The sequence below is a fragment of the Canis aureus genome, chromosome 15 (assembly GCF_053574225.1).
Source record: "Canis aureus isolate CA01 chromosome 15, VMU_Caureus_v.1.0, whole genome shotgun sequence".
Classification (NCBI taxonomy): domain Eukaryota; kingdom Metazoa; phylum Chordata; class Mammalia; order Carnivora; family Canidae; genus Canis; species Canis aureus.
In genome coordinates, this window is record NC_135625.1 from 43,611,857 (window position 1) to 43,636,080 (window position 24,224).

A 24,224-nucleotide genomic window follows, 5' to 3' on the forward strand; every position below is an offset into this window, starting at 1 on the left:
ACCAACCAGTGAAATCTCAGGACGTCCACACTGATGCTGAAACCCTGCATAAGTTCATTATCTGTCTCCTGCTAGAAAAGATACTGTTCAAGTCCCTATACACGATGTTTTTTTAAAGATACACAAAAATCACTTCAACGGACAATTCTGCAGCATCCTGGGCACATTCCGTTTTTAGGACACCTCAACAGCCCCGGCCACGCATCACTTGATTGCGTGATGCCGGTGGGACTGGAAAGACCATTCGGAGAGCCTACGCCTTCCTAAGGAGTTACCAGAGTAATTATTAAAGTCGGTCTACGTCCTCGTCATGACAGCAGACACGCTGGTGTCTCCAGCTCCCTCCCGGCGCGTGGGACTATGCGCACCCCCTCCCGCGCTCTGAGTCACGGCCGGGCGCGCAGACGCGGGGCGGGACGAGCACGGCTCCGGGAACGACCGGTCCCCGCTGCTGCCGCCGGTCCGGGCGCACCGCGGCGACGCCCGCGAGGACGGGCCGGCGGGGCGGCGGGACCCTCCCGCGGGGCCGGGGCCGGGGGCGCGCGGAGGGCGGCGGGCGGCGGGCGGCGGGCGGGCGCGGGGGGAGGGAGCCCGGCTGCACTCACGCGCCGGGGGCGGCACCGGGGCCTTCGCAGCGTCGCTCGCGTTCCCAGACTGAAAGGGGGACGGGGGCGGGGGGAAAGACCTGGCTCCTCGTTCCATCCGGAAACCGGCGGGCCGGCAGGAAATGACGAAGGCCGAGGTCGTGCAGGTCCGTTCGGTGACCGGGTCCCTCGCGTGCGGCCCCGACTCGGGGGGAAAGCGCCCCGCGCGGAGCAGCCTGGCCGCGCGCCGCCTCGGGAGCCAGCAGCGTGAGTGGCCCCGCGTCTCCGCGCCTCCCGGGCCCGGGGCGGGACCGCGTCACCCGGCCCCGCCCCCCTCGGCCTGGGCGCCGCCCCGCCCCGCCCCGCCCCGCCCCGCCCCGCCCCGCCGGGCCCCTCCGGGGAGGGGAGAGAGGGGAAGGGGCCGCCCCGCCCCCCGGCCCCCGGCCCCCGCGGCTCCCGCACGCCTGCGCCGCTTCGAGCCCTTCGGGGTCACGAGGATAGAGCCCCGGAGCCGCCGTGTGGGCCGCGCGGGCGCAGGAGGGGAGAGGCGGCGCGGGGCGAGGGGTTCCAGACGCCACAGCCTGCGGGCGGCGGGGAGGCAGGTGTGCCGGCGGTCGGGAGGCTGCCGGTGGCCACTCCCGGGGCCGGGGGGGGGCGGGGAGGGGGGTGTACTTCATACCCGCGCGACCGGAGGGCCGGGGTCACGGCCCCGGCGTCCCCACGGGAGGGGCGCGGGTTTGGGCGTCAGGTGCACGGACAGCGGTGCGGCCGCCCCCTCCCGAGCCCGCGCTACTTCGGCCGCGTTACGTAACTACCACCACCTTCCCGGTTCCTTCCGTGAAATGGAACTTCGGTGCCTCCCAGCAGGCGGGGTGCAGAAATGCAGCGTGTGCGCTGCCCATCATGAGTCCTCAGACTGCCTTCCTCTCGGTGGAAGGCCTGTTGCTTAGAACCTTTCCGCTTTAGGAACCCAAACCTCCAGTGTTTCAGAGGACAGAAAAAGGAAATCACAAGAATGCTGTGAATCGTGTTGTAAGGAACTGTATGAGTGATTTTTTTTAAAGATTTTTATTTATTTATTCATGAGAGACAGAGGCAGAGACAGGGAGAGGGAGAAGCAGGCTCCCTGCGGGGAGCCTGATGAAGGACTCCCAGGAACCCAGGATCATGACCTGAGCCAAAGGCACATAGATGCTCAATCACTGAGCCCCCCAGGGGTCCCTGGTGGGTGATTCTACCCTGAATTTGTGTCAAGATAGCAAAGCTCTAAGAGACAAATATGATAACCTTGGAGGCATAATGACAAGCGATACTCAATTTTAGACATGGTATCAGGAACCTAAAATCAGGAAACTAATTTTGAAACGTATAATGTAGTCACTTGATCCCTGGAAAACCTCTCCTAGTTCTCAACTTAAAACTTCATCAAACTAAAACCAAACTCTAGTTGCCATATTTTGGGAACTCTGTCTCTGGATAATAATGTTTTACTTGGGACTTAATTAAGCTCATCCTAGAATCTCCTCACCAAAATTGTTTAAGCATTCGCCTCCAGGAGAAATATGTAAAAAAAAAAAAAAAAAAAAAATTTTCTTAAAAGAGCCCTGAGTGAGGATCCAAGCATGTGGCCAGCTACATTGGTGATCTTGCTGAAATATTAACTTGCCAGGTGGCACAGCGGTTTGGCGCCGCCTGCAGCCTGGGGTGTGATCCTGAAGACCCAGGATCGAGTCCCACATCGGGCTCCCTGCGTGGAGCCTGCTTCTCCCTCTGCCTGTGTCTCTGCCCCTCTCTCTCTGTGTCTATGAATAAATAAATAAAATCTTAAAAAAAAAGAAAAAAGAAAAAGAAACATTGTAACTCCCCTGGGCATTTCGCTGTAGACGGCAGTGTGGTATGAAGTAACTGGTATGTGTGTAGGCTTGGTTAGACTAGCGTGCTGGGAGGTGACGGTCATAGTTCATGCCACATGTGGGCCATGGGTCTGTGCTATGACTCTGGACAAGGCCATTTCTTATTCCTGGCAGTCTTGCAAAGTCACACCATTGGCCATGGTGGAGAACTGAGCAGGAAAGGCCTACCCGTGGTGCAAATCTTTCACAACTACAGTACTAAAAATAACTCAAGTGCGTGTCCCTGAAACTGGAATGGTAGTCTCATTGCATACCAATGATGTTGTATAATACATGTTATTTAATACACGTTAAAATTTTAACACTCTGGGTCAGTAGTAATGACAAAATCCTTCTCTAGATACAATTAAAGACTGGCATATTTGTGGCAGGATGAAGACAAGCTTGGTAGGAATATACCACTTATCAAGTGGCCCATGAATTTTGTGAGAAATCAAAGCAAGAAATTAACCTGGCTCAGATCCATTCAGGTATTAGAAAACAGGTAGGAAACACTTCTGTAATTTGTCAGGAAAAGGATACCTGCAAAATGTTCTAGTGGCTATTGCTGTATGTTCCCTGTTTCTTCTCAAAGTCTTAATAGCTCCCAATCCTGAAACCTACCACCCTGTGGCATGATTGTCCATGGTCTTCTACAGCATCTCAAATCAGACACCTGAAGTCATCTCTTTTTGCCAAAAACACATTCGTTGTTACTTTTTCAGCACCAGCAAAATTCTAGATTCCATAAATCATAAAGACAATTATAGTCTGTTGTCTTTCAAAAGTTTCCATTTCTAAAATAGGCTGATTACTTACTATGAATCATAATGTTACTTTCAGAGAAACTCTGGAGTTCAGTTTTAAGAAATAAGAATTAAATAACAATGAAAAATCTCCCTGTGTCTCCTACTCACTTAAAAAAAAATCCATAGCCAGTCTTTAATATCAAGGAATTGGATATGGTATAATGTTTAAATAATATTTAGATCTTGCATCTATAAATTTTTATGATTTTAAGTAAGTTCTGTTTTTATTACTAGTTGGCTAATTTTACAAGACCAGTCTTTATATTCCTTAGATACTAATAGATCTTTTTAAAGAGCTCACTCTTGACCTCAGTGTCTAAAGTTAAGTATCATGATCATTCATGATACTCACTTTGTTGTAAATGAAATACGACATGTCCTCTACATCTGACAAAAACTTCCGAGTCAGAACAGGGAAAACATGCCACCTGGCTTAGGAGTAAAGTTATGGGAACATTTCATTTTCATGCAGAGGTAAAATAAAATTTAGTAAGTTTTATTAAACTTATTTTTATTTTAAGTTTAATAAGTTTACTTATTACTAAGCCAGATCTACATTACAGAATATTTTGGAGGCTCACAGGAGGTTGGAAGATATTTTAGTGCAAGAATATCTCTTAGGCCTTCATTGTTCTAGGATGTCTAGAGAAAAATTGCAAAATAATTTCTTGGACAATTTCAGATACTCTTTTTCTTGGAGTTAAAAAATGACTGCCTTATTCCTAGAAACTACAGTACATTTATCACCTATCACTTGTTCAGTTTTTCTCCCTCTTATAGAATGTCTAAAACAATGCTTTTGGTTTTCTTTCTCATATTAGGTCATTTGACTTATTAGATTTACCTTTTTTTTAAAAAAGATTTATTTATTTATTTATGATAGACAGAGAGAGAGAGAGAGGCAGAAACACAGGAGGGGGGAGAAGCAGACTCCATGCCTGGAGCCTGATGTGGGACTCGATCCCGGGACTCCAGGATCGTGCCCTGGGCCAAAGGCAGGCTCCAAACCACTGAGCCACCCAGGGATCCCATAGACTTAATTTTTATATCCAACACAAGAGGTAACTTTCTCTTTAAGGAGAAATTCAACTACCTCTCAAATACAGAGAGGACACCATTACTCTTTTACTTGCTATTTGATAACACTTGCTCTTACTACTCTTATTTTCTGTGGGAATGTTCAAAGAATGCATTTCCTTGAAGTCACAGCTGTGTAAATAGCAAAAAGTAACTTTTTATCCCATACCTTCTCTCAACCACATTTGGCTAGGAGGCCAAAACTAGATAAAGCTCCAGACATTTTCCACTTGCATGGGAGGCCAGTGGGAGAAACATTGCGATGCCGGTCTCATCTTTTCTAAGCTGCTGTCGTGAGCACGACATGATTTTTTTAACATCATAGCCAGTTGTCTGGATATGTGTTTTAAAATACTTGGGTGCTTTCATCTGGGTGATAGTTACAGTTTAGAAACTGTACAAAACATTTCAACCATATATCCCTTTTGTAATATTATCTTTAAACTCTAGTTTTCACCTTCATGGAGAAGGTAAAATGTTTCAAAATCAAAAGTAAGGGGAAATATGTTACACGCCCTAGTTATCTAAGCCAGAGTTGGCAAACTTTTTCTTAAAGGGCCAGATTGTAAATATTTTAGGCTTTGAGAGCTGGAAGCAAAAATCAAGGATATTATACAGGTCTTAAAATCACTCAAAATGTATCTGTTTATAAATGTAAAACCATTCCTAGCTCCTGGGCCATCCAAAAACAGGTAGCATGCTAGAGTTGGCCAGAAGGCCATATGTTTGCCAGCCCTTCTCTTCAGACAGTGGTACCACCCCTAACTAAGAAAACCCCTGCTCTCTTTTCTTTCTTCCAGCCCCATGCCTGGAGGTTACGGGGTGATGGGTGACGATGGCTCTATGGATTACAGTGTTCATGAGGCCTGGAATGAAGCCACCAATGTTTACTTGGTAGTGATTCTTGTTAGCTTTGTTCTCTTCATGTACGCCAAGAGGTAAAGTTTTTAGTATTTTGGGATTGATAAGAAACTGGGCTTTTAAAAAGGTCACATTTTTGTTTGTTCCGAATTAAATGCACAAAAATAATTTCATCAGCATTTTTGTTTCTGCTATGAAAGCACTGTCTACTTGGGTCTGTTCTGGAGCTCTGGACACCATTTGGCTTTGAAGAGACTGTTGTTTTAAGAGTTGGAGATTTAGGGGATCCCTGGGTGGCTCACCGGTTTAGCGCCTGCCTTTGGCCCAGGGCGCAATCCTGGAGTCCTGGGATCGAGTCCCATGTCAGGCTCCCGGCATGGAGCCTGCTTCTCCCTCTGCCTGTGTTTCTGCCTCTCTCTCTCTCTATGTCTATCATAAATAAATAAAATCTTAAAAAAAAAAAAGTTGGAGATTTAAGTGCAGTTCTGGGCACTCTGACTGGTTTTGCCTTTTCATTCTATTATTTCTTTTCTTTTCTTTTCTTTTCTTTTCTTTTCTTTTCTTTTCTTTTCTTTTCTAAGATTATATATATTTGAGAGAGAGAGAGCAAGAGATCACAAGCAGGGCATAGGGATACAAGGAGAAGCAGACTCCCCACTGAGTGGGGAACCCAATGTGGGACTCCATTCCAGGACCCTGGGATTACCACCTGAGCCAAAGGCAGATACTTAAGCCACTGAGTCACCCAGGTAACCCCCTTCCTATCATTTCTAGTATAGCTCAATTTTATCATCCAGCCTGAGTTCACTGTCACTCTTGGATGAACATATTTTTTTGGCCCATGTCTGTGAAATGCAGAAACACCAATTCCTATGTATTTAGCAATTCCCTCTTCACACATTTAAGTTTTCCTTTCTGATTCTTATACACGACCATATCATAGCCCTTATTGAATAATAATGGTATTATCTGACTATTTGTCCATCCCACAAAAACCTTAGTTCCTTCAGAACAAGGACTTTAACCTTTAACCTTTGTGTCCCTGCTGTGTCACATCATGTAAATCCTCAATAAGTATTTCCTGCTTTAATTCCAAATGTTGTAGCATAGTTTAACTATTCTTTTCCAAAGAGAGAGAGAGAGGGGAAAAGCAGTATTAGTTGGACTGAACTGCTTCTCCTTATAGCCATGTGCTTCTTGGTATTCTCTACCAAGGTTAAAAAAGCATTAGTTCAAAGTAATTAGTAATTGAAAAATAACTGATGTTTGGCTTGGGGAGCACCTGCCATCAGACAAGCAGGTTTCCCCTTCCAGGCCGTGTGACCCCTGGAACAGCTGGCCCACTGGCAGCCTGGACTCAGGGGTGGCTGAGAGAGGGCTCCATATATCATCCCCCATCCACTTGCAGGTAACAGCTTTTCTCCAAAAATAGCCACCACCTCCTCTCCACCCTCCTGTTTTAAAAACAGAGACACACTGTTGTTAATTTTAAGTAGACGGGCCCACTAAGGCCATGCTATTGTATTTAAGAAATGTGATGATTCATTATTTTCCAAAATTAAGATCTCCTCACATTCTGTTTATTCTCTAACCCAGTAATTTGGCTTTATTTGGATGACACCAGAGGGAGGAGAAAAATAAGATGTTTTCTTGTTTGTGCATTTTTCTGTATAATACTTGGCTTTTGATGGGGGATAGGAGTGAAAGCATGACAGAGGTACTTCATGTGGTTGTATTAAGTGGCTGTATTCAGCTTTCTTTTCTTTCTTTGAGCCCTGTGGCCATACATGTACAGCGTCATACTTTGTAGTGAAAGCAAGAACACTTGAGCCAAGAAAGCATCTCACAGAGACAAAAGAGATAAGCTCATTGTTACTTACATCCTTTTAATGTAGCTTCTGATTACTATAGTCACAAGTCCATTAACAGTCCTATAGATATTAATGTAAATCTCTCTTCCCTATTGGTTTTGTGTCTAAGGAATAAAAGGAAAATTATGAGAATATTCAGTGTGCCACCAACAGCAGAAACTTTATCAGAGAGCAGCTTTTATGATACAATAAGCAAAATTCGTTTAAGACAGCAACTGGAAATGTACTCCATTTGTAAGTATGTTTTGTGTTGAATATAGTCATATTTAAAATAGATTTTTTTGGAATTGAGTTCAATTAGCAAAAGGTTATCAGAAATAATTGGTAATGAAAACTTAATGCCTTTTTTAGATACTTAGCACAGCATTAGCAAAAAGTAGATCTGCCGTGAAGTTGAAGCTTCAAGACCCTCTCTGCTTATACAGCCTGGCAAAGTGTTCATATGATGATACTTTTATAAATTTTGCAAAAATTAGCTATTTTAACCATCAGTTAAGACTGCTATCTCTTTTTGCTCTAATTTGCCCTCCTCTACACATCCCCTCATGTGGAGTAGCATTGAAGTGACCAAAAGCATTTGGGGATCTGGCTGAGGGGTAGCTGGGTTGGAGCTGCCTTTAGTTTGGGTTTGAATCTTGTATTTATGGGGTTTGCAGTCATTTCTAGTATAATTAAATTACTGTAAGCAAAAACAATATAAGAATGGCTTCCAGGGGGATCCCTGGGTGGTGCAGCGGTTTGGCGCCTGCCTTTGGCCCAGGGCACAATCCTGGAAACCCAGGATCGAATCCCACGTCGGGCTCCCAGTGCATGGAGCCTGCTTCTCCCTCTGCCTGTGTCTCTGCCTCTCTCTCTCTCTGTGTGACTATCATAAAAAAAAAAAAAAAGAATGGCTTCCAGGGGCACCTAGGTGGCTCAGACTGATAAGCATTCAACTCTTGATCTCAGTTCAGGTCTTGACCTCAGGATTGTGAGTTCAAGCCTCACATTGAGCTCTACACTAGGCATGGAGCCTACTTTAAAAAAAAAAAATAGAAAGAAAAAATGGCTTTCAGGAATATGGCATGTGATATCAATGTACAAGCCAGAGGTCATGTCTCAATATTCATATGTCATATAGTACCGAACACTATGAGTATGTACGTCAGGGAGAAGAAATAAAGTTTAAAATGTATGGAGCCAGAATGAATTGTACATCTAAGTCACAGCCTTTTATGCCACCATTTAAAAGAGTGAGTAGTGGTTGGCTCCATTGCTCAGGGGTTAGAGCACTGGTCATGTAAAAGAATGAGTTGTGGTTTCCAAGGTGTATTATTAAATGAGAAGAATAAGATAAAATAGTATATATACCAGGATGCTATTCTTTTAAAATCAAATGACCGAAGTATCCCTTGTTTAATCTATGTGTAATATAATGTTTTATGTAATTATGTAAGCATGGAGGAGGGCTTGGAAAGTTATGCATCAGATTATTAACATTCCTTAAATTGATGGGACTGTGTGGGATTTAAGGGGAAAATACTGGACATTTTTTAAAGAATGCCTACAGTAAAAACTTAAGTGTGTGTATACATGTGTGCGTGCATAGAAAAAAGCAAGAAAGAATGATTGGCAAGATATCACTAGTATATGTCTTGGGTAGAATAGAATTTCAGGTTAAAAATAGAAAAATGTATGTGTATGTATATACACCTATGTATATACACACACACACATATATATACATGAATAAACACAAGTAGAACCTCTAAAGTCTTTTTTTTTTTTTTTTTTTTACAAGAACCTCTAAAGTCTTAAGCATAAGTTTTCTCCTAAGAACCTCTTCCTTTAGGAGAAGGAATTGGGTAGCTGCAGGATTGATCAGGTAGGAGGAAGATACGCTTTTTACTGTTTCCTCCTTGTACCTTTTGCATATGTTACCAGTTCCCAATAAGAAGTAAAATTTAACACAGCAGCATTGTTCACAATAGCCAAAAGGCGGAAACAACCCTAGTGTCCCTGACAGATACACAAAATGTGGTATAGAAATACAATAGGATGTTAGTCAATCTTTAAGAGGAAGGAAATTCTGACACATGGTATACAGCACAGATGAACCCGAGGACCTTATGTCTCATAATTATTCTTACTATGAAGGGAGATACACCAATCACAAAAGAACAAATATTTTACTTATAGGAGGCAAATTCATAGAGATAGAAAATAGAATGGTGGTTGCCAGGGGCCTGAGGAGGAGGGAGTGGGGAATTATTGTTTAATGGGTATGGAGTTGGGGCACTTGGTTTTACTACAATAAAAAATTCTTTAAAAAATATAAATACTAAACAACAAAAGTGCAAAGCTACAAGCTCTATATGGAAAATTATGAAGAATCAAGTTTCCATTGATGCCTAGCCAAAACAAAGCTATTTCCTATCAGTAATACACTCAGTAACATATCATATAAACATATAATCCAAGTGCACAGGTTTTTTCTTTGATGGGAATGCCATAAAATATAATTTATCAGAATTCCTGTGTTTGTAAGGCATGTCAGTTTTCTACTGCTGCTATAACAAATTACTACAAATCCTGTGGCTTAAAACAAATGTATGATCTTACAATTTCATAGCATAAAAGTCCTAGAACAGCCTTACAGGGCTGAAACCAAGGTGTCAGCAGCGTACTTTTTCTTTCTGAAGGTCTGGAAGTTTGTTCTTTTTTTAAGATTTTTATCTATCTATCTATTTAAGGGAGACAGAGCTGGAGAGTATGTGAGGGAGTGACCACGAAGGGACGGGGAGGAAAGGCAGAGGGAGAAGCAGACCCTCTGCTGAGCAGGGAGCTGTACAGACTCTCTGCTGAGCAGGGAGCCCTACTCAGGACTCGATTCCAGGACCCCGAAATCATGATCTGAACTGAAGGCAGATGCTTAACTGACTGAACCATCCAGACGTTCCTTTTCTGGAGGTTCTAGAAGAGAGCCTGTGACTTTGCCTTTTCCAGCTGCCAGAGGCCACCCCCATTCCTCTGTTTATGGTCTGCATCTTGGGAGCCAGCAGCATTTAATCTTTCAGATCATTCTTCCTTTTTTATTTCTTAGTCTTTTCTCTGAACTCAGGAAAGGTTCTCTAATTTTTAAGGCCCATGTGATTAGGTTGGGCTAGATAGTACAAGCTAATCTCCCACTCGAAATGTCTTTACCTTAATCACATCTCAAAGTCCTGTTTGTCCTATGAAATAATGTAGTCACAGATTTTGGGGGTTAGGATGCAAACATCTTTAGAAGCCGTTTTTCTGGGCAGCCTGGGTGGCTCAGCGACTTAGTGCTGCCTTCAGCCCGGGGCGGGATCCTGGAGACCCGGGATCGAGTCCCACATTGGGCTCCCTGTGTGGATCCTGCTTCTCCCTCTGCCTCTCTCTCTCTCTCTCTCTCTCTCTCTGTCTGTGTCTCTCATGAATAAATAAATAAAATCTTTTTTAAAAAGCCATTTTTCTTATAAATACTATATGTGTGGAATTGCGCATTTAATGACTCCCATCACATTGGATCACTCTTAGTGTTTTGTGACCTAGGTAGTCCTGACAATCTGGTGGTTCAAGAGGAAATAGCAAACAAAGTTCTTTTTCTTAAAGAGGACTCCCAAAATTGTATAAACTTTAGTCCACAAAAATTTGTGGATGCACCCTGAGTAGCATAAATAAATAGTATCTCTTTCTTGGCCAGTGAAAACTTAAGGAAGAGAGTGAAAGTTTTAACTCTAGGTAGTGAATCACTTTCACAAAGATTTTAACCATGTACTTTCTCTAGTTGCAGGTTAAAACCATGCTTCTTCAATAAACATTTCTGAGAAGTACAAAAAAAATAGAGAATGCATATTGGTCTTTTCTTCTAGTTTATATCAAAGACAACGTTCAATAATAGGTCTCTTAGACTGAAAAGTAGAAATACAGATTCCTTATGCTATGAACAAAAGCATTACTATTTACTTAAGGTGGAAGTGGGAAATAAGAAAGAAGGAAATGATAAAATGTTAATTTAACTTGGGGCACTTGGTGGCTCAGGTGGTTAAGCATCTGACTCTTGATTTCAGCTCAGGTCATGATCTCAGGGTCATGAGGTCGAGCCCTGTATGGGCTCTGTGCTCAGAGCAGAGTCCGCTCGTCCTTCTCTCTCTGCTCCCCTCCCCTTATGCACATGCACTCTTCTCTCAAATAAATAAATAAAAATCTTTTAAAAAAAATTCTTAACTTTAATAGCTTAATGTTTACCTTCTATTTTAAAGCTCTGAATAAGCCTGATATACAAATAATAATAGTAAATATATAAAAATGGATATCAACAGTGTTGAGAAATTAGAGGATCACAAAGTATAATACATTTCCTTTAATGAAAAACATTACTTAATTCTAAGCTAATTCTTTACTGAGAATCATGACTTGACTGTGACTTAATGATGTTAGCTAATAATTATTTGCTATTTTTATTAATTTTATTTTTTGTTGTTGTGTTTTGTTTTTTAATAGCAAGGAAGTATGACTATCAGCAGCCACAAAACCAAGCTGACAGTGTGCAACTCTCGTTGGAATGAAATCACAGAAAATGAACAAACAACCTAAGTAATTGTTCAACAGTCTGGTAGTAAGCTCCTAAATATACTAAGTCATGAACAGCATTTCTTTTAAAACCCTATCTTCATAGAACCATTTTACTTGTCATTTTTTCCCTTGTATGTTATTTTGCTTTTTAAAATTGCATCACCACGTTATTTGTTATACCAAAAAGGTGGGGGGGAGGGTCAAAAGACCTGGACGCAGGCCATCTGCACATACTTAGGACCTTTCATTTCTTCAGGATACAATCAGAAATAAAAATACATCTTTGGAAGTGAGAATCAGGAGCTTATGCCACTTTAATTTAAACGTTTTTGCAAAATTACAAAGTAAAAATCCAGTCATTGGAAGAATATCATCCTTTTCAGTTGTATTCTGTGATAAATGTCATATGGATAATGGATGAATTTGTGTTCTTACTGCTGTTGTTACCACACTTTAATTGAATTAATGATCTTTGCTTCTTCCAAATGAACTCGCACAGGAGACTGCCTTTTCTACTCTTGTCATGAAGCATTCCTATCTGCTAATTGTGGAAGCTTTTTGTGATTGGAATGTTTTCCCTTCATTGTGTTCCCAAGAGTTTGTTTGCTTTTTTCTTTTTTTTTTTCAATCCCATAGTTCTATTCCCACCAGAACAGTCTTGTTTGGACCATACTGGAGCCATGCTGCTGAATAAATGGACACGTCTATATTGGTGTTGGCAACTTGCTTTTTTGATCATGTAACTCTCAAGTTTAATATAACTGTCTGGTTACTTACACTTTTTTAGCATAATAAGCTTCACTGAAGACTCTCATATCTTGTACCTTACGCTGAAATGTTTTTATCTAATTTTTCATATTTCTTTAGATAAAAGTTGGTGGGAGGTAGTGGCAAGGGAATTTCCCTGTCCACATCCCTGTCCAAGAAGTTTTTGAATCAAAGCCATTCCTAATTTTAAGAGTTAGAGTTAATATTTCAAGCATTGTTTCCTTTTCCCTTTATAATTATGAAGTAAAGAACATAAATTTTAAACGGAAAGGTTTAGACCAAATGAAATTATTGAGGGAAATTGCATTTGCTTTTAAATTTTAATTATATTATTCAAAAATGTCTCTCTTGTACAAGGTGAATTGCTGACTAATGGAATAATTCTTTTTTGACTCACAGAAGAGTTTGAATGTACTGCAGATAATAGAATGAAAAACTGACTACAGGATTGTAAACAGTCATAATTACAGGCAGGGTATATAACAGCATGGGGCCGATCTTACACTTTGCTTTGCTCTTAGGAAAACCACCATATATTTCTGTGAGCAGAAAATGTAATTAGGAGGAGTTTACTTGCATCACTGACGTGTTGCACAATCTGGGCGAATTACAGAAACTGGCTATCTCAGATGATTTATAAAAATATTGTCCCTAAATAAATGTACATCACAATGAAATTGACTGTGGTTGTTTTTTATTTGCATCCGTTAGATAGAGATAGTCATAACTAAAAGCTGTATATCGTTTGGTGAGCATTAAACCTTGGAAAGGAAGAGGATGAATTCCTCCTCATTTTTTCTCTAAAGCCAATTGAAGGGAATCACAACCCCCCACCAGCAGTAACAACAGCAAGTCTGCCTTTGAAGTTTCTCTCTGCTTCAACAGCTGAGCTGGGAAAGGGGTGGAAGCCCTGCCACCACACTTCAAAGCCACGCCAGCTGATTATCCTGCTTCTGCCCACCACACCAGCACCATCCATGGATTCAGTGGAACTATTTTCTTTGGAAGAAAAGTGAAATGACTAATAAACTGCTAACCAGCACTTGTGTTCTTTTCCTCATTTCTTCTATCTTTTAGTGCATGAGATCTTCAGTGGTAAGCACTGGGCAGCCTCTATTGGTACACAGCTGCATTGTGGTAAATCATTGGATGTTTAGCTAATGCCAGCCAGCTGCACTAAAGGAAGAAGTTCGCCTCCAGAGAGTATAGATGTTTGCTCTTGACCTATTCAGGTGGAGTTATTTATGATTGATAAATGAAATACAGAGTTTATCATAGAATTGCTATAATGTCAACTATCTCAAGTATGCAGTAGAAAAAAATCAAAGGTAAAAGCATCATAATAAAAAATTTCTGTTATTAAGATAAGAATAAATTTAACTTAGAAAATATAATTAAAGAAAGAAGGGACAAAAGTATATTACATGGAGCCAAGTACTTCATTCAACAAATAGTTGTGGAGTATAGACTCTAGGCTGGCTGTATGTGATCTAGAGGCTATTCTAGTCTACGAACAGAATCAGAACAGGAATAGGGGCTGAAAAACTAAATGGAAATAGAAAGGACACTTGGCTCACCTCCAACCTGTATGCAAAATTGTGAGGATCACAGAGTAGGAACTCGAGCTTAAAGTTTCCCCCTGGAGCCCCCACTAAAGCCAAAGCCAATCTTATACAAAACTATACAAAGCAAAAAAAATTCCATCCCTTCTTCTTGTCCCTCTTCAGCCCCCCGTAAGTCTGTGCGTGGCACAGTCTTACATGAGGATGTGAGAATAAGGATGAGGCCAGAGGCTCCAGAACCAAGGTGATTAAACCCTACTCAGTCCTGAGGCACATATGGAAACCCAGCTTCTCTTCTGTCCTTGACCTCTCACCCCAAAGTAAATGAATGGCATTTAGCACTGGATTTCATACCGATGCATTATCCACCTTTATTTTATTCAGATATAGTAAAAAACAAAAGCCAATTATGGAGATTAGGAACATGCCCCATTCTAGATAGGAAGGGGAGAGAAATCCAAGAGGGGGCTGGCTGCTCACTGTCCAGACTTATTGGTAGTAGTTTAGACCCTGGTTTGATGCTGAGGGCCCACTGTGTGGTTCACTTTTATTTGGATATTTCTAGTTCCCCAGTGTCTTCTCTTCCAAATAGAGAAACTACAGGGGTTTCACCATGAGGAAGGAGTGGCTCCATTGCAGGGATGTTTATGAAAAAACATTTGATGCATTTCAAACTAGCTGAAGAAAGTTGGGTTTTGTCTTGTTTCCTAGCTTCAAGGGGTAGAATTTGGTGATACATCAGTTGCATATAACACCTGGTGCTCATTCCATGAAGTGCCCTCCTTAATGCCCATCACCCAGTTACCCCATCCCCACCCCCCCACCTACCTCACCTCCAGCAACTCTCTGTTTCCTAGAGTTAAGAGTCTCTTATGGTTTGTCTACAAATTAAAATCACAATGAGATATCACCTCACATGGTCTGAATGGCTAAAATGAACAAGTCAGGAAATAACAGATGGTGAGAATGTGGAGAAAGGGAAACCCTCTTACACTGCTGGTGGGAATGCAAACTGGTGCAGCCACTCCAGAAAACAGCATGGAGCTTCCTCAAGAAGTTAAAAAGAGAGCCTCCCTGGGATGCTTGTGTGGCTCAGTGGTTGAGCGTCTGCCTTCAGCTCAGGGCATGATCCCTGGATCCGGGATCGAGTCCTATATTGGGCTCCTTGCAGGGATCCTGATTCTCTCTCTGCCTGTGTCTCTGCCTCTCTCTGCCTCTCATGACTAAATAAATAAAATCTTTAAAAAAAGAGAGAGAGAGAGAGAGAGAGAGAGAGAGAGAGAGAGCTTACTTATGACCCAGCAATTGCACTACTGGGGTATTTATCCAAAGCATACAGATAGGGATTCAAAGGGACACCTGTATCCCAATGTTTATAGCAGCAATGTCCACAATAGCCAAACTATGGAAAGAGCCCAGATGACTGTCCATATATATATATATATATATATATATATATATATATATAATATAATGGAATACTTATCTCTCCATATATATATATAATATACATATATATTATAATGGAATATTACTTTAGTCATCAAAAAGAATGAAATCTTGTCATTTGCAATGACATGGATAGAGCTAGGTGAAATCAGTCAGAAAAAGACAATACCATAAGATTTCACTCATGTATAGAATTTAAGAAATGAAACAGATGAACATAGGGGAAGGGAAGGAAAAATAAAATAAGATGAAAACGGGGAGGTTTTTAACTGCAACCAGCTGTTGGTGTTGTTAAACTTAACTGCAAATGCTTCTGGCCTCTGAGGATTTTTTTTAAATGCACCCTATAAGGGTAAAGTATCTATGACAGAACAAGTACATATACATTTAGTGTATTCATTTGGGGGGAAGTGATTGCATGTATCTCGATAACATTTTATTTTGATATTTTAAAAACCAGGCCCATTTATAGTGGACTACAATCTTTTTTTTTTTTTTTTTTTTTTTAAGATTTTACCTACTCATTCGTGAGAGACACAGAGAGAGAAGCAGAGACATAGGCAGAGGGAGAAACAGGCTGCTCGCAGGGAGCCCGATGCGGGACTCGACCCCCAGACCTGGGATCACACCCTGAGCCGAAGGCAGATGTTCAACCACTAAGCCGCCCAGGTATCTAATTAGTTTACTTGTAACAATTTGTAGAATTGATGTATTAATTTTTAGGTTTTTAAAATGTATTCTGCTTCTGGTAATAGAAGAATAACTGTATAAGGCTGTTACAGATAATGATTATGAGTTCACAACAAACATAAAAAACAACTATTTGAAGGTAACTGTAAGCAGACAAACCAGAAGGAAAAGGACACTTGAAAGAAAAAGACTGCATTGGTTGAGATTTGTGTTTAAATGGGGTTTTTGCCAGAAGGTATTTCCTAGTCCAATAGTTGAGATACCTAGAACTCTCTACCTCATCCTACAGTAGCATTCAATGTTCTCGATCAAAATCTACTGCTAAGAAACAATCTAATACACATTTTCACAAAGGAATAAATGATCACAATTAAAATGTTACTTCTCACAGGGCATTTGTTTTGCATTTTAAGAGAGCCTTCAACTGGAGAGAGATGAAGATTTCAGACATTACAGAGCAGTGGTAATTTTTAGGGCTAAAAGGCTTTATGGCCACTGAAATCATATCATGTGAGCACTTAGCTCAACTCCCCCTATTCATTTGGCTACTATTTCCAGTTCTGCCCTCCTTCATCATCTTAGTTTAGCAATCAGAAGGTCACCCTTTCCCCGTCAAAATGATTAAATGCATTGGAACTCCTTCCCCAAAAATTGTATCTGTCAAAACAAGGATAGTCAACTCTGCTTTATTGTCTCCTCTGTGAGGTAGCAAGACAGATAACAGATAATGATCTTTTGAGTACTGTCTTACAAGGAGTAAACATGAACAATGCAAATGATTCTCCCCGTCCTGGACCCTTGCAATTTTGAGAGATGTAAAGCTTAGGTGGGAAGAATACCTCCAGGGGCAAACAGGAGAGGTATGAAGGCAGGTATGTAAAAGGGCAAGGGAATTTCTGACAAACATACTGTGTTTATTAATACTTTTTAGATGTAGGACTTTTTTTTTTTTTTTAAAGCATACATACAAGTAATCACTGACTGATTTCCTTTCCTTTGGTTTCAACTTTTTTTTTTTTTTTTTTTTGGTAATCTCCTAAAGTGCCTTACAAATATGAGATGTTTAACAAATATTTGCTTAATTAGATGAGGTTGAACCCAGTGTTGTGCTTTCCAGAAAGGACTCAGACCTTTGAAATAACACTGTTTTGAAAGTTTAAAAAAAATTTTCCAGTGTAACAGAGAGCAACAGTGATTCTACCACTCTTGCAGCTCTTTCTAGAAGTCCAGGATACTTTGTGAAAGTGGTTAAATCCCAACAGCTCATCATATTTTATCAGTTTTTTTTCCTTTTAGTGGCTTAAAGCGACCAACATGATTCCACAGCTGAAGAAATCAAGAGTAGTGTAGTTGGGTGGCTGTGGGTCCCTCATGAAGTTGCAATGAGGATGGGGCTGCATTCAGCTGAGGGTGTGGACGCTGTTCCTAAGACGGCTCCCTCACATGGCTATTGGCAGGAGACCTCAGTGCTCTGCCATGTGAGCTGTATATATTAATACCCTCCATAAAGCGAAAAAGGAGGATGGATTTTTTTCTCTACAATATTCCAGAACATGATATACCCTATATCCTTAAGGCATTACAATTTCTTAAAAATACATAATTACTTTTCAAAGAGTCCCTACGTGGCTCAGTTAGGTGGGCATCTGAATCTTGACTTGGGCTCACGTCATGACCTCAGTGGTCCTGGGATTGAGCTCCATGTTGGACTTCCCATGCATAGGGAGTCTCCTTGTCTCCCTCTTCCTCTGCCTCTTCGCTGCTCACACACACTCTCTCCCACTCTCTCTCTCAAATAAATAAATAATTATTAAAAAATTTTTTTTCAGCAATTAAATCTCAATTCATTACACTGTTGAAAGTGATTAGCTGGAAAATTAAAAAAAAATTCAAAAATATTGACTTTTTTTTGCTTGTTATACATTTGCCTTTCCAAATTAGTTTTGCTGTATCAGTACTTTAATTGGTTTCCAACCTCATAAACTCATTATACCTAATGATAATGACCGGCAAGTGCATAGCTATCTGAATTCCAAAGGAAAGGCACTAGCCTGGGACTGGGACAAGGTTACAGCTAATCTACAAATTTGCCAGTTGGTATTCAGACACTCTTGAGAGGATCAATTCTCTTTTTTGAAAGCGTAGATCTGGTGTATGATATTGTTTTTACAAATTAATTTCTTCTCTTGTTATATTCAGATCTAGCAAATTACAGCAGCAGCACATCTTGAATTTAATTGTCACCATCCTCCATCCAGTTCTTAAGCAAAACTAAACATGTGGTTTCTGTCTTATATATCAGCAAAACATCAATAAAGAAAATATCATTGATTGGAAATCAATTATGAGGGAGGAAATATCCAGAGCATAGACTCAACAGTCCAGAACATAGGAGGGGTTCTAATTGCAGACAAACATGTTAAGCACTCTTTTTGGGCTATCAAGGCTCTTACCAAAAAACCTTTTTGGAAAAACAATTGCTCCCTTTCTTCCTTGAGACTTTGATCATCAGAGTTTGGCTTCTCTTTTCAGCTTCAACACCTGTAATGTTTTCTGCAACACACTGGAGATTGGGTTTTAGAAACGCCAGTTCCAAGGGCAAGTTTTTATTTATCTATAAATTATAAATGAATAAAATTGGTTGGAAACTTATTTACTCAACATTTGCTTATTTACTTGCATTCTAATCTCACTTAAGGGTGCCTTGCTTAATGGCTTGTGGTCCATTGCCATGGTGAAAGAGAATTAATAACAATTCTTATGTTAACTTAATGCTTATAAAACATGCCCTTTCTTTGTTTATCAAAAAAGGACCCTGGCAAATCTCATCTGCTTTAAAACGATTAAACAGTTTTTAGAAACCGGAGTCCATAGTTGGAGCTGTGGAGAAATTTCAGTTGAGTATGTTAACCAACATATGACAAATGTAGACACTGTTCTGCTAGCCAGCAGTTCCAACTGAAGCTTCACATAGGCTTTTTCAAGCTGAGTGTAAATTTAGTTTGAAACAATTCTGAATGGAGTGAAGTCACTTTGTGGTCCAAATAATCTTTTTTCCTTTTGAACTCTATTATAACTAGTCATTTTGGACCAATCAAAAGAATCCAGTTCATCTTTCACCCAAGAAGTTACAATAAAATTTGAATTTGATTTAGCTTGTATAAAGTCTCACTTAATACAAAGGCAATTCTACATTTTTTTGTTTCCAGACAGCTTTAAAAACACCAGTAGAGATAAAAAATGAACTCCGTAACAGCTTAGTTAATAAAATACAGAATTTGAAACCTGAGTTCCAGCCTTGTTTTGCTCTGGGCTGTATTTATTTGAATTTGAGCATATCATTAACCTTACTAGGCCTCAATTTGTTCATTTTTTAAAAAAATATTTTATTTGACAGAGGGAGAGAACACAAGCAGGGGGAGTAGCAGGCAGAGGGAGAGGGAGAAGCAGTACCCCCACAGAGCAGGGAGCCTAATGTGTGGCTTGATCCCAGGACACTGGGACCACAACCCAAGCCAAAGACAGGTGCTTAACCAACTGAGCCACCCAAGTGCCCCAATTTGTTCGTTTCTTAACGGGAATAAGACTGCCTTTACCCCAGGGGTGGTCGTATCTTAATGATATGATACCTGAGCCCGTTGGAAGGAAATGTAATGATCCATGGCATTGTCGTTGTTCAATATTCTTTTACTGTGTAACTACTTTATATATTTAAAAGTTTGAAGATCAAAATCAGACAAGAATGGAACTCCTATTGCCTCCAGGCCACTAGAGTATGGTTGGTTTTTTTTTTAAGATTTTATTTATTTATTTGAGAAAGAGAGAGTATACGTGTGCAGGTATGAGCAGGGGGAGGGGCAAAAGGAGAAGGAGAGAGAGGAATCTTGAGCAGACTCCACCCTGAGCCCAGTGGAGGGGTAGACCTCACCATCCCAAGATGATCTGAGCCAGAGGCTCAACCAACTGAGCCACCCAGGCATGCAATAGAGTTTGTATTCTTTAGCTTTCTGTGTAATACCAGGAAGGCAGTTAGCCAATGAAAACTTATAAAGTACATAAGTCAAGTAATCTAAACCAAATTGTCATTTCTGAACATGCAGCGAGGCTATCATTCACTTTGACTACATCCTTTAGTCTCTGTGTCATCCTTCAGGTAATGATAATGTCTCCATTTTTTCAGAAGGAAATATGGGTGCAGAGAAGTTAGGGGAGAAACCCAATGTCAAAAACCAGAATTTTGTTCTTTCTTGAGATCCTTTCCACTCTCTGTTTCTGTGATCCTCACAATAGAAACAAAACAGTTTGAAGGTTCAAGCATTATTTCCAGATATTATTGATAGGGAATAATTAGCATGCCTAATTTATCGCCTTATTCAAATCTGTTTGAGATAAATGGCAGAAAATAAGTTTTTCTTACAATATTTTTTAAAGTATCGCTTCCAAACACTCAAATATAGAGAATTGTTTTCTTTTTCTTTGTATTCATTTGAGTACCCCATAGTTTATAAATCACATGTCTGTTTTGTACACTTTGTACCAGACAAGTCTGGGCATGCAAAGATTGTAGCAAGTTTACAAAGCCACTTAACATATTTGGTTGTCATTTAAATTATGACTTTGAAAACAAAGAAGACAAGCTCTTTTACAGTGATAGGCAGGTTTATATAAGTTGCTGCACAAACTAAATCCAAAATAACTTCAGTTCATATTGAAAAAGTTATTCTTTCGTTGCCACTCTGCCATAACAGTCTAATGTTTTTAAAAATATCCATGGCAATTAATAAGCAGGAAAGGAAGTTTTCAGTACCTCTTCTCTTGTGTATCTTTTTTGTAAGTCATGGAAACTGCAGCCACCAGAGCTTTCTATTGATGGCTGGATGAAGTCTATCTTCTCCTTCAAAGCACTTACCCAGAAATGTTGTAAATAAGGGAAAGAAAGCCAAGAGACAGTCTTAGGAGCACAGATAGGACTTTGGGTTCATTTGCTTCACCTAGTATCTCTTTTATTTGCTCTAGGTTCAATTGAGTTACTCAAAAATATTCAAGTTAAAAAAAGAAAAAAAGACCCATAGTTCAGATGCCAACAGAGACCTGGTGATCACGGAAGGCAAGAGGTGTGTAATGAAGAGTGGGCATGCATTGGAATGGCCAGTGCTGTGAGCTGTGGCCAATGAAAGACCTAGGTTTACCTTTAGCTCTTCTTATCTGCAGTACCCTGTGCCCTCATCTCTAAGGCGGAGATAATAACTCCCATCTCAAAGAGTCATTTTCAGGGTTAAATGAAATTTCCAGTGTTAACTGCTCAGCATGGTGTCTGACAATATGTATTCTGTAAGAGTTGTTGTTGTTGTTGTTTACCCACTTTGAGCCAGGCTATATAAGTTAGGCTAAAAATAAGGTGAAGCATTTATGAGAATGAACCAAAAGAAAAGACCATCTTGGGAGAAAATATTTGTATTACATAATTTAAAAAATAATAAGGTTTCTTTTTTTAAAGATTTTATTTATTTATTCATGAGAGACACACAGAAAGAGGCTGAGACACAGGCAGAGGGAGAAGCAGGCTCCCTGCAGGGAGCCCGACGTGGGACTTGATCCCAGGACCCTGGGATCACGACCTGAGCCAAAGGCAGACACTCAACCACTGAGCCACTCAGGTATCCCAATAATGAGGTTTCTTATTTTCAATAGCATACAGTAACAGAACTACATGCATAAATGAACAGGCAAACCTGTTTTAATGAACAAATAGGAACCGCTTGGAATTATTGTATCAGGATATACTGGAAAGGAATGTTAGATCTACTTGATTTCAATCCTAGCTTTGACCCATGAGCAAATTTCTTTATCTTTGATCTTTGGCTTCTTCATCTGTTAAAATAACACATTGCAAGCTATAGTGAGAATAATATATTAAACTATATTAATGTCTATCTACCTACCTAGCTATCAATGACCTATAGAGAACACACAATAAACCATAGAGAGTCATGAGTATGCCAATATTATCATACATTTTTTACGAGTAGGATTTAACAATTATTTTAAATACAAAAAATTAGTCTGATACAGATAAACATTCTCTTTGAAATTATTTGCACTATTGGTTATGTAATCATTTTGTCATTTATATATTTAAAAATTAATCTCGAGGGAGTTGTGATTGTGATAGGGCACAGGGAGTGGCTTTCAGTGTGGATGGCAAAGTTCTATTTCTTGGCCTGGGTGGTAATTATAAGGATGTGTCTGCCTTGCAATTACTCATTGGGCTATATACTTGTGTAGATTTTGGTGCATGTGTTTTATCATACAAAAAAATTTCTAATAAAAAAATCAACTCAACCCAGTTACTGTATGAACCTACTACAAAGGTGAAATCCTAAAGGACTGGTTTAGAGAGGTTTTATTATATTTTTAAAACACATTAAATAGAATTAGTACATAAGTAAATAAGTAATCTTGAATCCGACCTTTTTCTTGGGTCCTTCCCCCAATGCATCAATTGTTATCTGAGTTTTCCATTTTCATGTAAAAGATTTCAGATGCCAACAGCTGTAAATATAAATTACATTAATTATATTTGTTCAATTACTGTCATCTTAGTAACAGAGCTTGCATGGCAATACACGTAATCAACATTGTTAATTCAAAAAGATGAATTCCAACCATAATGAGGCCTCATGATTTTAGCCACAGTAAAAATGGTAGTACCCATTTAAGAATAAAAAGTGGGCACATGTGTGTGCACAAGAAAGAAAGAGAGAGACAGACAGACACAGACACAGAGACAGACACAGAGATAAAATAAGATCTTTAAAATAAAATAAAACCTTAAAAAATATTTCCCTTGGTAAGGGAATGTACAGGTGTCTTATGAGGGATCAGAAGAAGAAAACTTGTCAGAACAAATGAAAGCTTGGTCTCTCTCCTGTCATTCCCATGGATTCTTGCTCTCTTCTCTCTGTAGACCACCTTCCACTACTTGCTGATCTGTATACATGCCCCTGAATGGCTGACCTCTGCCTCCAGATCTCTTGTGGCCAGCATCTGATGTTAAAGGACTCATTCTATCCCCAATTCCAAGTAACTATGGGCAAAAGAGACCATGAGAATGGAAGGCTCTCTACTGAGGCATTGTACAAGTGGGAGGAAATGACTTTACTACAACTTGACACAAACAATGACATGGCCACTAAGAGGGGTCACTCATGTGGTCCACCAACGCTGAACTAACCATGAGTCAGACTGCTAGGGATTCAAGGATGAATAATGCCCAGTCCATGTCCCGGAAGAGATCAGACTTCAGAAAACAAGACAGGACATCTAGAAAAATTATTTAAAGAGAGTAAGATGAAGCAAGTATGAAAAAAGTCTTTCAAGATCCTAGAGGAGGTGATGACTAATTGTACAGAGGAAATTATAGTAGCAGTCTTGAAGAATGAGCAGTAAAACTCACAAAGTATAGGCAAGCAAAAAATATTAGTTAACTTACGTCAAAATTGATAATTTATCATTATCTTGATGTATCTTGACAGATCCAAGAGAAGATTTTTGTGAGATCTAAAACTGACAAAGACCTATGGCAAATCAGTATGAAAACAAATGATGAGGAAACATTGTGAACAAGCCATCACCAGAGGAGAAAACCAAAAGCACCAAGTATCATTCACCCACAATCGTTTTGCACCAATTTGACTGGCAAAATCAGAAGCTAGATAGTGTGGGCTGTGGGGCTATGGGCTCTGGGACAGGTGCATTATTAGTGTGTCTATCCTGGGGAGCACTCTCACAGTGCTTATCAGAGTCTGCTTTAATACCCTGCATCCGGCAAAGGAGGAGCAGGATGATGTAGAGATAACAGCTTGGAAGAGTTTTCTGTGTCATGAGTTTGGTTTTGATTCTAAAGATAACGGAGGCTCAAAAGAAGAGCCTAAGAAGGCCAGTGACAAAACTGATGGCAGGGAAGCCCGGGTGGCTCAATGGTTTAGTGCCACCTTCAGCCCAGGGCCTGATCCTGGAGACCCAGGATCGAGTCCCACGTCAGGCTCCCTGCATGGAGCCTGCTTCTCCCTCTGCCTGTGTG

At 40.3% G+C, this 24,224-nt stretch overlaps 2 protein-coding genes across 10 annotated transcripts in view; one reads left to right on the plus strand and one right to left on the minus strand.

Annotated features, from left to right (window-relative positions):
• Positions 1–1,383, minus strand: part of SLC20A2 (solute carrier family 20 member 2) — a 101,593-nt gene extending 100,210 nt beyond the window's left edge. For 3 of the 5 annotated variants that reach the window (XM_077849365.1, XM_077849366.1, XM_077849364.1), the window contains exon 1: positions 686–880. The gene's annotated coding sequence lies outside the window, so the exon portion shown is untranslated. Of the gene's footprint in view, positions 1–605; positions 881–1,263 lie in introns of those variants that run through there. The other 2 variants (XM_077849369.1, XM_077849367.1) reach the window with 2 other exon arrangements.
• On the plus strand, positions 598–13,117 carry SMIM19 (small integral membrane protein 19). Of its 5 annotated transcripts, XR_013353081.1 has the most exons (5): positions 622–851; positions 5,163–5,300; positions 7,204–7,328; positions 8,875–8,958; positions 11,601–13,117. XR_013353081.1 is itself a non-coding variant. In XM_077849378.1 (4 exons), exons 2-4 carry the CDS (start codon positions 5,167–5,169, stop codon positions 11,663–11,665), a joined length of 324 nt encoding a protein of 107 aa, XP_077705504.1. In that variant the 5' UTR covers positions 598–751; positions 5,163–5,166; the 3' UTR covers positions 11,666–13,117. The 5 variants fall into 5 exon arrangements, 4 of the variants coding, with proteins under 4 accessions (XP_077705504.1, XP_077705503.1, XP_077705505.1 ...); XM_077849378.1 differs by lacking the exon at positions 8,875–8,958 and having other exon boundaries at positions 598–751; XM_077849377.1 differs by lacking the exon at positions 8,875–8,958 and having other exon boundaries at positions 634–851.
• Positions 13,118–24,224: the final 11,107 nt, after the last annotated feature.

Excerpts from the sequence above, each read along its gene's own strand:
- SMIM19 (XM_077849378.1), top strand. The coding sequence starts at position 5,167 with ATGCCTGGAGGTTACGGGGTGATGGGTGACGATGGCTCTATGGATTAC. Across the intron at positions 5,301-7,203 it reads CTCTTCATGTACGCCAAGAG|GAATAAAAGGAAAATTATGA; the intron begins GTAAAGTTTTTA and ends TTTGTGTCTAAG. Across the intron at positions 7,329-11,600 it reads ACTGGAAATGTACTCCATTT|CAAGGAAGTATGACTATCAG; the intron begins GTAAGTATGTTT and ends GTTTTTTAATAG.